We start from the raw sequence: 16,579 nt of genomic DNA, 5'->3' as shown, positions 1-16,579 counted from the left end.
TGTGGATTGTTGTTGGTATCCACCTCTATTGGAGGACGTCCCTCGTCCTCTCGCTCCACGAAAGGGCGGCTTGCGAAATTGCAGGGTGCCCAAGGATTTTGCTGTTTCAGTATCCTTTTTAATTGTTTGTAATGCTTCCTCTACTTTGGGACCAAATAAGTATTCGCCATCGAATGGCATGTCTATAACTCTGTTCTGGACTTCTTGCCTGAAAGAAGTTGAATGTAACCACCCCTGTCTGCGCAGGACAGCAGCTCCTGCTAACTGTCGAAATCCTGTAGATGCGACATCAATAGCTGAATTGATAATCTCTTCAGAGATTCTTTGGCCTTCTTGAAGAATTTGAAGTGCTTCAGCTTTGGATTGCTCAGGGAGGAGATCGATAAATGGTGCGATGTCAGACCACATTTGGCGGTCGTACTGCCCCAAAATGGCCAATGCATTGGCAGCACGAACAGTTGTTGCAGCCATGGTGGAAACACCCTTTCCGATTGAGTCTAGGCGTCTGCCATCCCTGTCCGGCGGTGCCGTAACTGCAGAGGATGGATTTCTGGCCCTCTTCTAGGCAGCCTGGACAATTACTGAGTCAACGTTTGGTTGTCCGATCAGACATGCAGGCGATTTTTCTGGAGCTTTATACTTTTTATCTATGCGTGGCAAGACCGGAGGAATGGAGGCCGGTGTTGACATTACCTTAATCCCTTCTTGCCAGATGAAATCAATGATGGGCATTGTTTTTATCCGTCGTCTGGGCTGATCCTTGAAATCGTACAAGAAACAGTCTTGCTCCGTCTGTTCCATCTGTATATGAAAGCGTTTGGTTGCACGCACCATTAGTAAGTGAAAACTAGCCACATCCACCGGAGGGGAGGCCGACGCAGTCTGAGGAGATGTTGAAGGAGATTGTACTTGATAGTCATCCCACTCCGACAAATCATCCACTTCTCCTTCTTCCCTTTGGTCTTCATCCTCCGAAGACTGCGGAGCTCCTTCTTGAGTAGGTTGTGATTGTGAAGACGGACGCACCGGTGGAAGCACGGGTGGAGGTGCTTCAGAAGCTGGAGTTGTCGGCCCAGAACCTGCTGACTCTGATGGTGGGAACCTCCTGCAGTAATCGTCCAACATATATTGCAAGTTGGATAGCAAAGCCATAGGCACTTGAGCAACAGGGTTATCTTCCACTGGTGTCGATATATGAACAGGAGATTGAGAAGCATCATATTCTTCATCTTGAAGTTTGATATGCAACTCCGATGGGCTAGTTGCTTGTCCAAATGTATTTTGGACCATCTCATCTTCACTTTCAGGGTACAAAAGTTGGTCTGGCACTTCAGAAGACACCTTTTGAGGTGAAATACGAAGGGGTGAAAACTGCATTGCTGTTTCACGCATTTGCCCCGATGCTTGTTGAGGTGTTAGAAACACTGTTGACAGAGACCAAACCTATATTGCCGTGCATGATGATAATTGCGGCGTCGACGGAGGATTCCCTTCCGATGGTTTTGTCGTCGACGAGGCATCCTTCATCGACGGTTCCTGTTTCGTCGATGGGACACTCTTCGTCGACGGGACACCCTCCGTCGTCGGGACACCCTCCGTCGTCGGGACACCCTCCGTCGTCGGGACACCCTCCGTCGTCGGGACACCCTCCGTCGTCGGGACACCCTCCGTCGTCGGGACACCCTCCGTCGTCGGGACACCCTCCGTCGTCGGGACACCCTTCGTCGACGGGACACACTTCGTCGACGGGACACCCTTCGTCGACGGGACACCCTTCGTCGACGGGACACCCTTCGTCGACGGGACACCCTTCGTCGACGGGACACCCTTCGTCGACGGGACACTCTTCGTCGACGAGTCACTCGTCACTCTTCGTCGACAGTGTTACCTTCGTCGACGGATCAATCTTCGTCGACAGTGTTACCTTCGTAGACGGTGTGGAGCCCGTCGACGAGCTCGTCGACGATTTCTTTTTCGTCGGCAGTAAAGCCTTCAGAGAAGTCGACGACGAGGCGTCAACGACGGACGTCGACGGTATAGGCCTCACAGAGACAAATACCATAGTTGGAGACGACGTCGACGATGACATAATCATACGAGGTTTAGGTGAGGAAAAAGTTACCGTCGATGTCACTGTAGTCGTCGCTCTCGTCGACGAGGAAGTTGAAGTGGACATCGCTGTTTGAGGAGATGAGGTCTGTGGTAAATTCCTCTCAGATGACTGAGGAATCTTGATGGTGATTCCCTTTCGAAGGTCAGAAGAGCTCTCCATGTCTTTGCTTGTGGGGACAGCCTTGGAATTCGAAGGCTTATCCAGTCCCTTAGTAGGTGGTTGTTTTTTAGTCACCTTTGCCTTAGGTGATGACATTCCTTCAGGCGCAGGCCTCTTCCTAGAGGCTGCAGTTGAACCAGAGGCAATGCTGCCCACCTCAGATGCAGGATTATAAGAATCCTTTAGTCTTTTCAACCACAGAAGTAAACGACCCTCTCTATCCCTGAGAGTCTTTTGAGGCATGGTTCTGCAGATCTTACAGTCAGAGGCCTGATGATCTGGGTATAGGCAATAGATACACTTTTTGTGTGGATCTTTCTCAAAAAGCCGAAGCTTACCACAACAATCACGGGCTCTGAAGAGAGACTTCTTAGAAGACATCCTTGAAAGTAGTTCAAATTGAAGTTAGAGTAGAAAAAACTGAGCAGAGCTCAGGGAGACTCCCTTACAAACGACGTGCGGTAGAAAATCTGAGAGCCTGAGCCTCTGGGGAGAAGGTTCTGGTGGGTGCTGGCGCCTGATTGGCTGGACTTTGGACTATACATAATGACTAGGATAGTCACGAAGGTGGAAGTTTTTTCTATGGTAGCTTGGGCTACTTCCTGGTTGGGAATTTGTGTTTTTTCCAATGTTATTATGGCATATTACTGCTTTTTTATGTACCGTGGGACTCCCACTCCGACGACGGGAATGATTCAGGCATGTGAATCTATGAAAGACACCCCTAATACTGGAGAATCAAAGATAGTCTAGGTATGCATTGTACTAGACTTCAGAGCCAATTAAAAAAAAAAAAACACTGCTTTCACTACTACCCCTTTTAAATTAATGTCAAGGTACTGCACACATTTCAAGGTACTGTACAGCTGACAGCCTTCAGCTCTTGAGATTAGAAATTAGTCTAGAAGAGAAAAAATACATACTTGATATCCCTAAAAATATGATATCTGACCCTTGGGTCTGGAATGTTCCTCTGTAACGAAATCTACTTTCTGTGGCCACAGTATGTCTTCGGCAGTACTGCATCCCCCAAAAGAGATGGCTGCATTTTTTCAGACTCAGTGTCTTTGTTGTATGTTTCAGACCTAATTTCAATTGCTTACAGTCAGTAGAACCTCAGTCACTCTGTCTTAACATGTCCATGTTAATGAATATAACAGCACAGGTGTGCGACTACTTTCCAATTTCTTCTTAGCGTGCCAAGCATGAACTGTATCAATGCTGGACGGAAAGGTGCTAGAATCACACTTCTAGTCACTGTATCACTGTTGGACTTCGGTAGCTTTACAATGTTATGATCAAGCTGCTTTCTCTGGCAGAACCTATACGCTTTTGTGTGAGTTTACCAAGTTTGTGACTTGCCTCTTCCTCTCTTAGTCCATTTCATCAGGTCTATAATAACATTCGGTCTTTGCAAAGAACAATCCATTTCTGCTTTTGAGACAAGGAGAGGTGACATTTAATTAAAACCAATCAAACGTTGTCTTTAATGTATTAAGAGTAAAACAAATATGGGAATTTTGAGTCTTGATTAAAACTTTTCAAAATCAGTTTCTCTATTGCCTTGTTTAACCATACTCCTATATGAATGCAATATTTTGAAGTATTTATTAGCATACGTAATTTGAGTTTCAAATGGGCACAATTCACTTAATATCGAACTTTGAATGTACAATAACAGTCCACAATATCAGGAATTCTGGCACCATACGTGACCATTTTAAATAAAACAGTTCTACAAAGAACCAGAGAAAGAAGATAAACACTTACGTCTTAAAGCATGGGTCACCAGACATGAGTTGCATGCTAATCACAACCTACAGAAAACAGAAAAGAACATAAAGAGAAAAAATAAATGCAAGTCAGATATAACAAGTCACAGGAGATAAACGCATTTATAAACAAGTTACTATATACATAAACAAAATATTAACCATAATGTTGCAATGTTGTTCAAATCGAAAAGGAATATGCCCTTTCCAATAAAAATAATTGTTTCTTGTGATGTGATTTGTAAACGGCAAGCAATTCCTTCCAGGATTGTATATTCAACAAGGCACAGAATGTGCCTCTTCACTGCGCTGCATGACGTTTAATATGAACAGAACAGTAGATTAGCCAAGAAAAACAACTCGCTGTTAGCATAATCATATGGTGACCACTCACTACCTTACTCACCCCATAACAACCTTCCATCATGTGTCAGAAACCCTGTCTTTGCATAAACCCATTCTCCCACTAACTCCATGCTTCTCGGCTTCTTCTGTTATCCGTAAAGGTACTGTCTCGAAGTTGTATAAATACTGGACCTAACAACAGAGAGGAAGATATTCTGCTGCACCTTAAGAAGCATTCAGGATCTTCCTCGCTCTGCTCCTGGTGCAACCACAATCTGCACGTAGACCTGCAAAAATGGTCTCCGCTGATATCTTCTACATTGGTAAGTAGATGATGTTCTGTGGCTCCAGGCAGAAAAAGAGGTTTGTGGGTGAGGAGGATACTGGGCGACAGAGAAGGCAGAGTTCACAAAGTAAAAGACGGATGCCCATGTGCACCTTCATCATTGCAAAGACCGGCTTTGCAGGGCCTGGAGTACGCTTATAAAGAGGCCCACCATCGAAAAACCCTTCCGTGACGAAAAACAGAAATGATGAATGTATCTACTTCATTAGCAGCCTGGCGCTTGCCCCCACAGGAAGAAACAAAACAGAAGCATCCTCGAAGAAAGCCCAGTTTTATACCATTGATTTTAGAGGAGAAGTTCATGGAAAACAGTGTGGTAAGGACGTTTTTTTAACTGCGCAAATGTTCAAATATGTTTAATTAGGTGCCTTGATACTGAAGAGGTACAAAGAGAAAGGGGCATTAGCCACAAGCTCAGACAGAGCCTCAACGTTCCTGGTTCTGTAGACCATTACGAAGAATGAGCAAACCAACATTATACAAGCTGATCAATTACTCAAGACTGAATATTTCCAGATCTGCACGGTATTTGCACGGATCACAGGGAAGGGTCAGGAGGCAAGTATTCCACTGCGAGAAAGATGCCATTGGGCTTCTCCCAATGGAGATCAGCTTGTTGAAAACTTTCCTGCGTGTAATTTAAACTGGTTTGAAAGAGGATAGGTGAGAATCTAGAAGTGAATCGCAGAGGAATCCAACAAGTGAGGCTTAGATCTCAGATATGGGAATCTAACCCCTCATGACCACAGCATACTAAAGTGAGTCCACTGTAGCATGACGCTTCCAAAGGGAAGTAGCCAATTCCAAGTATTGCTTATTGAATTATGTAGTAACAAAAGCGGGACCAAGTATGAATTCAGTCTACATAAATTATTAAAAGCAATAGGGCAATCATGGCTCAATGACTATCCTTGGGTTGTTATCAAAGGGCATAGCAAGAGACACAGAGTATAGAGATTACCTTTAAGTACATATTGTTTTGGTACGTAGACATGTTCGCCGCCTAGGGGGCGCTATTCTCAAAATGTATAAACTAAGTGAGTCTGCGCAGGAGAATACTCAAATATTTTCAAAATAGTGAAGTAGATTAAAATTAAAATGCAAGCACAGAATCTCACTAGAGTGGTTGGAATTCGGTAGTTTGTAGTAGGGGAGCGCTCAAATGAATACAGAGACAAACTTGTCTATTGTGATATAATTAACTCCGGATCTTTTTAATGCAGACGTTGCTGACCCCTCTTATGAACCAATTACCCAACTTACCTTCAGAATGGAATTATCTTGTCTTGTATTTTTTGTGTCATAGCCCTCAAGTAAACATCGGCGAGTGGTATTTCCAGATCCAGCAAACTCGGCCAAGTTCAAATCTGCAAAACCCAGCTAACAGAAAGCAAAAAAAGAAAGGGCAGATCAGACAGCTACTCAAATACATACGACTCAAAACAAATATTTATGATTTTGCCTTACAACAGCAACACAATAAAGCAACTCGCCTTAAAGCCAATGTGATAAAAATCACTTTATGCACTACATCAATTTAGGAAATTGCACTGCCACCAGTAGACGTCTACATGCACCTGAAGACTATTTTGCAGTAGTAAGACTCGCACATGTAGTAGGAGGGAGATCCACTGTAGAAATCTGTCCCTAAGGCCTAGTTGCAGCAATCTCTTAATTTGTCTACAGAGCCAAAAAGCCCCTGGTAGCCCCTTTTGAATGAAGACCAAATAAGGTACGCTCATAATTTCTGAAACATATATATCTCTTTGGAGCCAGAGTACTTGGGTTGTATTCTGATCGAACTAATAGAGAGTCTGGCAATAATCCTTGCAATTGTAAATGAGGAAGCCTAATGCATGTAAAAATGTCAGTATAGATCCCCTTTAGAGATCTGAGGAACATTTTCGTTGATGGCATGGTAAACACTTTAGTTGAGGTACCTGGCATAGAAAAGTGGAATCTTGCACCTCTGATGCAAAGTCTAAAAGGATTGATTTGTCAATGGCAAGGTCCAGTATGAAGGGGAATTGAGGCTGGGAAGCCCATGTAGCCACTATAGCTGTGAACAGGAACTCAGGGAATGTCAACTATTAGTTGCTGATCTTGCCACAGGAGGAATGAATGTAATCATTCCCACCCTGAGAAGGGTTTAGACCAGGGTACTTGGAAAATAGTAAAAACACATGATACAAATGTGTCTACGGCTATGCTATTGCAAATTTATGTTCAGAGATTTTAGCTGTCCATATAATGACCACTGTTAACACGGTTAACATTGGAAACAGTCTCCAAGCACTTCCATACAGGCTAGATATGTTTTTTGTGGCTCAACAAATAAAAGAGTTTCTCTTAGTAACAAAATCACCAGAGTACTGTGCTTTTTTGAATTAGCTAAAAAAATCACCAATCTAAAATTGTAAGTTTCAGTCAATTTTCTTATCAGTGAATCCTTAAAGATAGATTTTAAACGTATAGGTCCAATTGTTTAAAATAAATTGCATAATCCATTCCTCTATTTCTCTAAACAGGAACAAAGTGTGAAAATATGGTGGTGAGCTATAGGCTACCATATTGCAAATGTAAAAGAGGCACAAGCAGTCTTTGCCCAGTAATCCCCAGAACAGTCTGTAGCTCAGCATAATCAGCGTGGTGGCCCTAAGGACGTTATGGTGGTATAGTAGACTCCGTGAGGACACTGGGCTTGGCCCACTTTATTTCTCACCATATTGATTGCTCTAGGAGCTAATGTTTTTAGAAAGTCAGTGGATTACTTGGATTTTACATTCCTGCGAGCCATATCTGACGGTTTGATGGTTTCTTCATCAAAGACTGTCATAAAAGATAGATGCTCACTCTAAGGATAAGTTTACTTTTGTTCTGTGTTAAAATGGATACAAGAAAAAGTGCTTGTGATGTGATCCTGGGTTTGCACCAGATTTAGGTGGTGAAGGCATTCAAAGGTATCTCTGTCTTGTATATAGTCCGAATTAAGTCTTAAGGGTTCCTGAACGTTTTGGTCTTGGATATAGAGCCAGTCAGTGTTTTAAAACAAAGATGAGAAAATACAATCACTTCAAGAGAAGAGTGGGTGTTCCCTTATTGCTCAACAGCAACTAAATGAATGTTGCAGGTTCGTTGTGAACAGATTGGGGATTTCATCTGGACCCATTGCTTCTGAAGATCTAATTTTTTTAATAAATCCAACCACGTCATTTATTGAATGTACAAAGTTGACTAAGGGAGTTTCAGGGGTCAGGTGCAGCAGTACTGATAGAATTAGAATTTGCAGAGTAGAGATCTACCAGGTGGAATTTCCATTCCTCTTCTTTAATAGGAATAGGGAGAGATTTCACTCTTGCGCCGCAGCAATCAGCGATAATTTCCCAAAACCTTTTAGAGTTATTTTTTTGAGCCGCCTCTTAACTGCACCCATGCACCGTCTTCTTTTATTTGTTTTAAGGAGCATTTTTTCCTCTTTCTTTTCCTCTTTAATACCTTTATTAGATTACTTAAATCGATAGAATAATTCAGGAACTGGGCCCTTACCAATTTATTTCCCTATTTAAGGTAAGCATTGGATTAAAATATGATCTAGGTTTAGCTAGAGCATGCAATGTTTTATATAATGTAGCCAAAGAGCCTACATTATGGGAAAAGGCTTCCAGTAAATCAAATTGAGGAGAGTCACACTCAGCTATTACTTAGTGCTGCTGATCTTTTATCCAAGCTGTTAAATTTGCTTTTAATTTTGCGGTCGCTTGAGTGTTCCAGTGATTTCTACCATTGGTTGCATTGAACCCTACTGAACTGCTTTTAAAATTCCAAGGACCTACTTTATCACCAAAAAGAATAAATTTGGAGCAAATCAATAAATGATCGCTAAAATCAGTTCCCAAAACTTCCATACTTACGAGATTACAAAATAACTCTGCTGACACAATTAGATAATCTATAATGGATCTCCCAGTTGGGGCCTTATTTATTTATTTATTTATTTAGTATATTTGTAGAGAGCAACCTATCACCCAGAGGGCATCCTGGCGCTTTGGACTTCGGCAGAAACACCACTCACTGCTCAGACAATTTTCGGAAACAGATGCGTTTTCAGCGCTTTCCTAAATGGTAGGTAATCCTTGTGGCTTCTCAGAGAGAGAGGCAGGGAGTTCCAAAGTCTGGCCACCGCAACACTAAATGAGCGGCCACCCATCCTGACTCTCTGGAACCTCGGGACCACCAACAGGTTGGCCGAAGATGAGCGAAGGGGCCGCGAGGCAGAGTACCCTCAAACATGTCACGAAGTGGTACTGGGCCCTGTTGGTGTACTGCCTTTAACACCAGACACGAGGCCTTATACACCACTCGCAGATGCACCGGGAGCCAGTGCAGGTCTCTTAAAGCAAGAGTGGAAGAGCTAGACCTGGCACGCGAGAGAGCCAACTTGGCAGCCATGTTCTGCACCCGTTGTAGCTTCCCCACCAGATTTTTAGGGGCCTCCAGAAGCAGCGCATTGCAGTAATCTAAGCGACTTAGAATAGTGCTGCGAACTACCTCTGGCCTGGCCTGGGCGGGGAGAAGGGGCAGAACTTTGCGCAACATGCGTAACAGCATCATGCACGTAGAGATGGTTTTGTTTACGTGCAAGTCAAGCTGTAGGTTAGGGCCGAAAATTACCCCCAAGTTGCGGGCTGATTCCGCCGCCGCTACTGGTTCCGGAAAGGCAGTGGGCCAGAAGTTCTCTGGAAGAACCCGCGGAATTCGATCACTGGAGCACCTCCGTTTTAGAGCTGTTAAATTGGAGGGAATTGGCCCGAAGCCAATCCGCTGTAGCTGCCATACAGCGATGAAAAGTCTCCAGCGAGACCGCGTTGTTTCCTTCCAGAGAAAAGACCAGCTGGGTGTCATCGGCATAGTTAAAAGCAGAGACACCAAAGGATTTTATAAGCTGGACCAGGGGGCGAAGATACAGATTGAAGAGTATAGGGCTGATGGCCGAGCCCTGTGGAACCCCCTGTCCCACTTTCCTTGACTCAGAGCGGAATGGAGGAAGCGAAACCAGCTGTTGCCGGCTACCCAGATAAGAAGCCAGCCAATCTCTTGCACTCCCTGTGACCCCGCACTCCTCCAGTCTTCTGATGAGGGTTTGATGGCAGACCGTATCGAACGCGGCCGACATGTCGAGCAGCACTAAAAAGGCTGCCCGACCACTGTCGACACGCGTCCGAAGGTTGTCCAGTATGGTAACCAGTGCTGACTCCGTCCCGTGCCCGGGGCGGAAGCCAAACTGTGCCTCGTCAAACCAACCGATGTTCTCTAGAAAGCCTGAGAGCGAGCGGGTCACCCATTTTTCCATGATCTTAATAGGAAATGGGAGCAGGGAGATTGGCCTGTAGTTGGAGAGACAGGCAGGGTCTAACGTTGGCTTCTTAAGCAGTGGAGAAACTACTGCTAGCTTCCAGCAATCAGGAACCCAGGCCGACTCCAAGGACTGGAGGCAGATGGCATGCAACGGCGGAAAGAGTTCTGCATGGAAGACCTTCCAAAATTTGGGAGGTAGTGGGTCGAGCGGAGAGCCCGAGGCAACCGTGTGTGCCAAACTGCAAAATTCCTAATAAGAGGGACAGGGAAACTGTCTTAGTTGGGGTCGACTGGATAGGATATCCGGAGCTCCCAAGCTGAGACCTAGGTCACTCGAATGGGGTCGACTGGGTGTTCCGTCCGGAGCTCTCAGAATGGGACCAGGTGTGCCCATCTGAGGTCGACTGGATGGACCACCCGGAGCTCCCACTCCAGGCGTGCCCTGTGAAAGAGCTGCATCAGTCGGCTGGGGTCGACTGGGTGACCCGTTCGGAGCTCCCGCGCCAGGACAAAGCCCGACTGACCGGGGGTCGACTGATGCGTAAAACTTGCTGGAATATCATTTTCTAACCTCCCATTTGCAATTATAAGTTCTAAGCTTCTCAGACCTTCAAGTAGAGTAGCTCCTCTTATCTGTCCTACTTTTGTTCGGAAATTGGGAAGTTGGGATACTCACAGCTTTGGTTTTTTCATTGTTAAAAAATACCCTTATACTGTGAGAAGAGACTTTAGAATTCAAATCTCTATCTAACATTAACAAGCATTGGAAATGCAATAGGTCTCGCATTAGGAAAGTTTGAGCTATTGGTCTTATAAATGATTTTTTTTTATTTATGTGTTGTTTTTTAAAATAGCTAAGTTAATAGCTTTTGTCATTTACAATGCCAATAGTTATAACTTTCGCAAAAGTGACACCTATAGCATTTGTAATGCAACATGTTTTGTATTTACGTGACTTAGATGTATTGATATTACAAATAACAATGGCTTTTAATTTTTTTAAATAATTAATACTTAAATAATCTATTTAATTTGTAATGTCAATAGCTTAAACTTTTGTAAATAACTTTTGTGAAGATTATGTTCAGTGTTTTTTATTGCGACAAAAATCAAAGAACAGAAGTGAAATATTAACATATTTTTGTGATTTGTAATAAAGCTTGAAAGCTTGAAATCAGCTTGAAACATTGAAAGAACATATTTGAACCAGTGATGCTGTGGTGGTGCTGAGTGATGCTCTGGTTGCGCTGAGTGATGCTGTGGTTGCGCTGAGTGATGCTGTGGTTGTGCTGAGTGATACAGTGGTTGCGCTGAGTGATGCTGGGTGATGCTGTGGTGGTGCTGAGTAATGCTGTGGTGGTGCTGAGTGATGCTGTGGTGGTGCTGAGTGATGCTGTGGTGGTGCTGAGTGGGAGATGGGGAGAGAGAGAGATAAAAAGGAGAGGAGGGAGAGAGGAGAGAGAGGGGGGGAGAGAGAGAGAGAGAGAGAGAGAGAGAGAGGGAGAGAGAGGGAGAGAGAGGAAGACTGGGAGAGAGGGAGACGGAGAGAGAGAGGGAGACGGGGAGAGAGAGGGAGATGGGGAGAGAGGCGGAGACGGGGAGCGAGGAGAGGGAAGAGAGGGAAAGGGAGATAGGGAGAGGGGAGATAGGGAGGGGGGAGGGAAAGGGAGAGAGGGAAAGGGAGATAGGGAAAGGGAGAGTAAGAAGAGAGGGGAGGACGAGAGCGAAGGACGGAGGGCAGAGAGAGGGGAAGGAGGGAGAGAGAGAGAGGAGAGCAAGCAGAGGGGGAGATGGGGAGGGGGAGAAAAGAGAGCAGGGGGAAGGTAAAGAGAGGGAGAGAGGAGAGAGAGGGTGAGAGAGGAGAGAGAGAAGGAGAGGGTGAGAGAGGAGAGAGGAAAGTGAGGGAAAGGGAGAGAGGTAGACGGAGAGAGGGAGAGTGAGAGAGTGAGGGGAGGAAGAGAGAGGGAGGACGAGAGGGAAGGAGGGAGAGGAGAGGGAGTGGAGTGAGAGAGGGAGAGATAGAGAGGAGAGCAGGGAGAGGGATAGAGGAGGAGAGAGTGAGAACCATGTTATCGACTCCAGCACCATGAAATACCAGGAAGGCACGTTTGGTTAAGGAGCTTGATGCATAATAAAAAAGAAATCACAGACGCATTACTCCACTTTAAGGAAGCAACACTTCCAACATTATGTAATTGCCCCTCTGTCAATCAGAGGACTGGAGTTAAGATGTCCCTGAAATAGGCCATACACCAAGTGAAAAAGTGGCTTAGATCGTGAAAAAGTGGGATCCCTGGTCACCGTAGCATGTAATCGACCTCAGCAGCATGAAGTCTTGAATTGCACGTTTGTGAATGTTCGGCCAAATGGTGGGGCCCATGAAGGACTGCTGTCCCTTGATAGAAGCCCTTTGAAATGCATGCATAGGTGATCTGCTGGTTGTGTCCCCGGGGCGCTTGGAAGGTAGAGTCGGGTCATCCAAAGCCAAGGGCTCCGGGAGAGAAGGTGGATGGGTGAGAACATGAAAGGGGGAGGTGTTGCAAGAAGCGCTAAGGAATGAGCAGATGGTCCTGTTTATGACAAGCGGAGCGCCGTGCTTCACGAGCCTGGGGGGGGGGAGCAGTGGGAGGGAAAGCTTATGGGGTGTGAGTGAGGCCAAGCGAGCGCCTGGTTTTCAATACTATTTACTGTTCTGGCCACCTTAACACACTTAACAGCATGGATAGTGGTGAAATGACGTTGTTGGAACAGGGAGCAAGCAGATGGCTCTCTTCAGATCAGGAACACTCTGACCATAGCTAATTTATTCTGACAAGGGACCTGTGGTGTTTCCTGGGGGTCAGCTGGATCTCAACGGCCTCGAGTAGACCACCAAAGGCTGGCATGCATAACATTCCAAGCCTAGAACATTCTGGTCTGGCTTAAAGATGTATCTTTCGACAACAAATGAAGGTATTGGCCAGGGTGTAGGTATTCCTTCCCAGCCTGTGTGCCTTATACAAAAGTCAAATAAAATATAGCCTTATAAAAGCTTGGTAAAATGCTTCTTATACAAACGTAATAACAACACAACTCAAACGCGACTGATGTTTCTCTCCCAAAACATCCCACGTGGGTGTGGTTAGCAAATTACTGTCACTTGGATACAGTCTAAGGCAGCCCAGGCTTTCCTTTTGCACATCAATACTATCTAATCAGATAACACAAGGACAAGACGTTCAGAATTCCCGATTACATAAAGTGAAATGCGGGGTATGGAAATGTTTCTTCCAGTAGAAATGGTGGTCACTCTACTCATGGGTATTTCATGGCGTTAAACAGCAGGGTGGTGCTAATCTCACCTGGTTTCTAACACCACGGGTTGCCATGAATCTGGTGGGATACCCGCCATGGATCCACAACGAGCAGAAGAACACAGAGAAACCACCGCCGGTAACACTGGTTGGCGCTAAAACCGCAAGAGAAACACGTACAGGGCACAGGAACAGCTCCTGTACTTTTAGATGCGCCTCTCTTGCGTGCCAAGCCTCGGTTTGAAATGAATCGCAGAGTCGAAACAACGTTTAACCTGTCTCCAGCAGTAAAATGCTACTGTTAACCGGGCATTGTGTGGCTAAAGAAAACACACTGCCAGGTTAGGCCAAGCTCAGAAGACAGCCATCGAAGAACAGACATCAGAACGTCATTTGAACCGAAAGGGAAATATTGTTACTCTATAACGGGCATTTTGATTTTTTTTAAAGAGCCAAATAAACAAAGGAGGCGGGGCAGAGTGACGAAGTGTATTTGACATAGAAGATAGACTAATAAAGCAAGCGAGTGCGAGCTATGTACGTTTCGCCATTTAAAGACTGCAACATTTCCACGTTCAATTATAGAAAGGTAGAGGTATAGTGCTGCTAGGAAAAGAAAGACCAACAGATCTTGTTTCGGTTGCAAATTGTGTTAAGGAGTAAACATTAAGTAAACATCACTCATAGAATATTGTATTGTGTCTATTGAGTTTTCATGACGTTAAAACGCAAGGCTATGGCGCGTTTCCACAAAAAATAAAACGCAACGTTGTTACATGTTTGTAAACGTACCGCCTTTCCTCGCTAGCTGTTGTGAGAGGCTCCCTATACGCAGTGGACTCTCTCAGAGGGGTCTCTGAGACTCCAAGGCCTACACACTGGATCCTTCCCCAAAAAGGGGAGGGAGTGCTTTGGCAAGGGGTGCCATACCATACCTCAAGTGTGAGTGGCTCCCTTGGCGCAGTGGACTCACTCAGCGGGTTCGCTTAGACTCTAGGGTATAAATATTGGATCTTTCCCCTTGAGTGGAATTGCTGGCTACCCACCAAGGGAATTTGGCAGTAGGACTTTGTGTAATACCGCCTGGGTGGCCATGACACGCGGCGCAGGTGGTGGGGGGGCCCCCAAAGCATGGCCCGATTGACATGTTTACGGGGCCCAGTGGAGGTGCCGGGCCCTCGGGTGGCCACCATGATGCCGGGCAATGCGGCGCTTATGGCGGTCATCACTCAGTCTCGAGACGCGCTGGAGGCTAAGATTGGGGCAGTGGGCTCCGATGTCATGCTGCTGCGCCAGGATCTTAGGAACACGGTTTCCCGCATTACGGAGGCCGAGACACGCATCTCGGGGACAGAGGACGACATTACGAACCTCAAGCGTAAAGTGGCAGCATGGAGGCCTGTCAGAAGGGCCGGGCGCTCCGGGTGGAGGATGCGGAGGGGCGCGCCAGGCGCAATAACCTACGCTTTGTTGGCCTACCGGAGGGTTGCGAAAAGGGCAATATGGACGGCTTCTTGATGCAGTGGCTTGAGAGCTGGCTTCCACCAGATACTTTGTCTCGATGCTTTGTAATTGAGCGGGCACATCGGGCCCTTGTGCAGAAACCGCCGGTGGGGTCAAAGCCACGGCCTGTGATCGCTAGGATATTGAACTATCATGATAGGGACATGATCCTCAAACAGGCCAGAGGGAAGGAACCATTGATGTTTGAAAATCAGCGTGCCCTGATCTTCCCAGACTACACCCGTATGGTGCAACAACAACGACAGTCTTTCACAGCGGCCAAGGCTCGGCTGCGCAGATAGGAGGCTAGGGAGCGGGGCAGTTTGCCCCTGGACTGGAGACATGCTGAGGTGGTGGTGTTCCACAAGCCCGGCCGGCCCCCGGAGCAGCATGCCTAATCCGCCCGATCTCCTTATTAAAGGTGGAGGCCAAGGTGTTGGCCAAGGCGCTGGCTAACAGGCTGTTGCCATATATTACGGAGCTGGTACACCCCGACCAGGTTGGCTTTATGCCCAACGGGCGACACAGCATAATATTAGACGGGCACATGTGGCGGTGACGGCGGCTCGGTCTGCGCGGCTACATGCAGCGCTTTTCCTGACCGACATGGACAGGGCGTTTGAGTCGCTCAGCTGGACATATTTGTTCTCGCTTCTGCCCCGACTAAATTTTGGACCTAATTTCATGTCTTATTTGAGGTTGCTGTATACTGGCTTGACGGCTTCGGTCAGGATAGCGGGGTCCAGTCTTCGAGCTTTGTCATCAGGAGGGGCACCAGGCAGGGCTGCCCCCTCTCGCCCTACCTGTTCGCCTTGGCTATGGAGCCATTGGCTGCATGGGTCCGAATAGATGCGCAGATGAAGTCAAGTCAAGTCAAGTCAGAGAATTTATATAGCGCACTACATACCCAGAGGGTCTCAAGGCGCTTAGGAAGGGGAGGAGGATTACTTGTCAAATATCCACGTTTTAAGTTGCTTTCTGAATGCTAGGTGGTTCTGGGTAAGGCGCAGGTAAGCGGGGAGTGAGTTCCATGTTTTAGCAGCCAGGTATGAGAAGGATCTGCCTCCCATGGTGGTTTTGTTGATGCGAGGTACAGTGGCGAGGGCTTGGCTGGAAGAACGTAGTTGGCGGGAGGGGGTGTCGAAGGACAGTCGTGAGTTGAGGCATTCTGGTCCGATGTCGTAGAGTGATTTGTGTGCGTGGGTTAGCAGTCGGAAAGTGATCCTCTTATTGACGGGCAGCCAGTGGAGGTCTTTAAGGTGACCAGAGATGTGTTCATTGCGTGGGATGTCTAATATGATCCTGGCTGAGGCGTTTTGGATTTGTTGGAGTTTTTTCTGGAGTTTAGCGGTAGTGCCTGCGTAGAGGGTGTTTCCGTAGTCCAGTCGGCTTGTGACCAGAGCATGGGTGACTGTTTTCCTTGTTTCGGTGGGGATCCAGCGAAATGTTTTTCTGAGCATGCGAAGAATGTTGAAGCAGGAAGAGGATACGGCGCTGACTTGTCTGTTCATTGAGAGTGAAGAATCCAGGATGACGCCTAGGTTCCGTGCGTGGTCTGTCGGGATGGGTGCTTTTCCGAGGGCTTCCGGCCACCAGGAGTCGTCCCATGCAGAGGGGGATGTACCTAAGATGAGGACTTCAGTTTTGTCCGAGTTCAGTTTCAGACGGCTTTGTTTCATCCATTCGGCAACTT

General features: G+C 46.4%; 1 protein-coding gene across 1 annotated transcript in view; it reads right to left on the bottom strand.

The window, feature by feature from the left end:
- The window catches only part of EEIG2 (EEIG family member 2), a 501,852-nt gene that overhangs the window by 249,219 nt on the left and 236,054 nt on the right, over nt 1-16,579 (bottom strand). Inside the window, exons 4-5 of the mRNA XM_086953895.1 lie at nt 5,999-6,115; nt 4,043-4,089 (exon numbers count right to left, since the gene is read on the bottom strand). Coding sequence (XP_086810021.1) covers nt 4,043-4,089; nt 5,999-6,115 — 164 coding nt within the window. The remainder of the gene's footprint in view (nt 1-4,042; nt 4,090-5,998; nt 6,116-16,579) is intronic.

This window comes from Lissotriton vulgaris, chromosome 1_1 (genome assembly GCF_964263255.1).
Source record: "Lissotriton vulgaris chromosome 1_1, aLisVul1.2, whole genome shotgun sequence".
In the NCBI taxonomy this organism is placed as follows: Eukaryota; Metazoa; Chordata; class Amphibia; order Caudata; family Salamandridae; genus Lissotriton; species Lissotriton vulgaris.
This window is presented reverse-complemented; position numbering and strand designations above follow the sequence as displayed.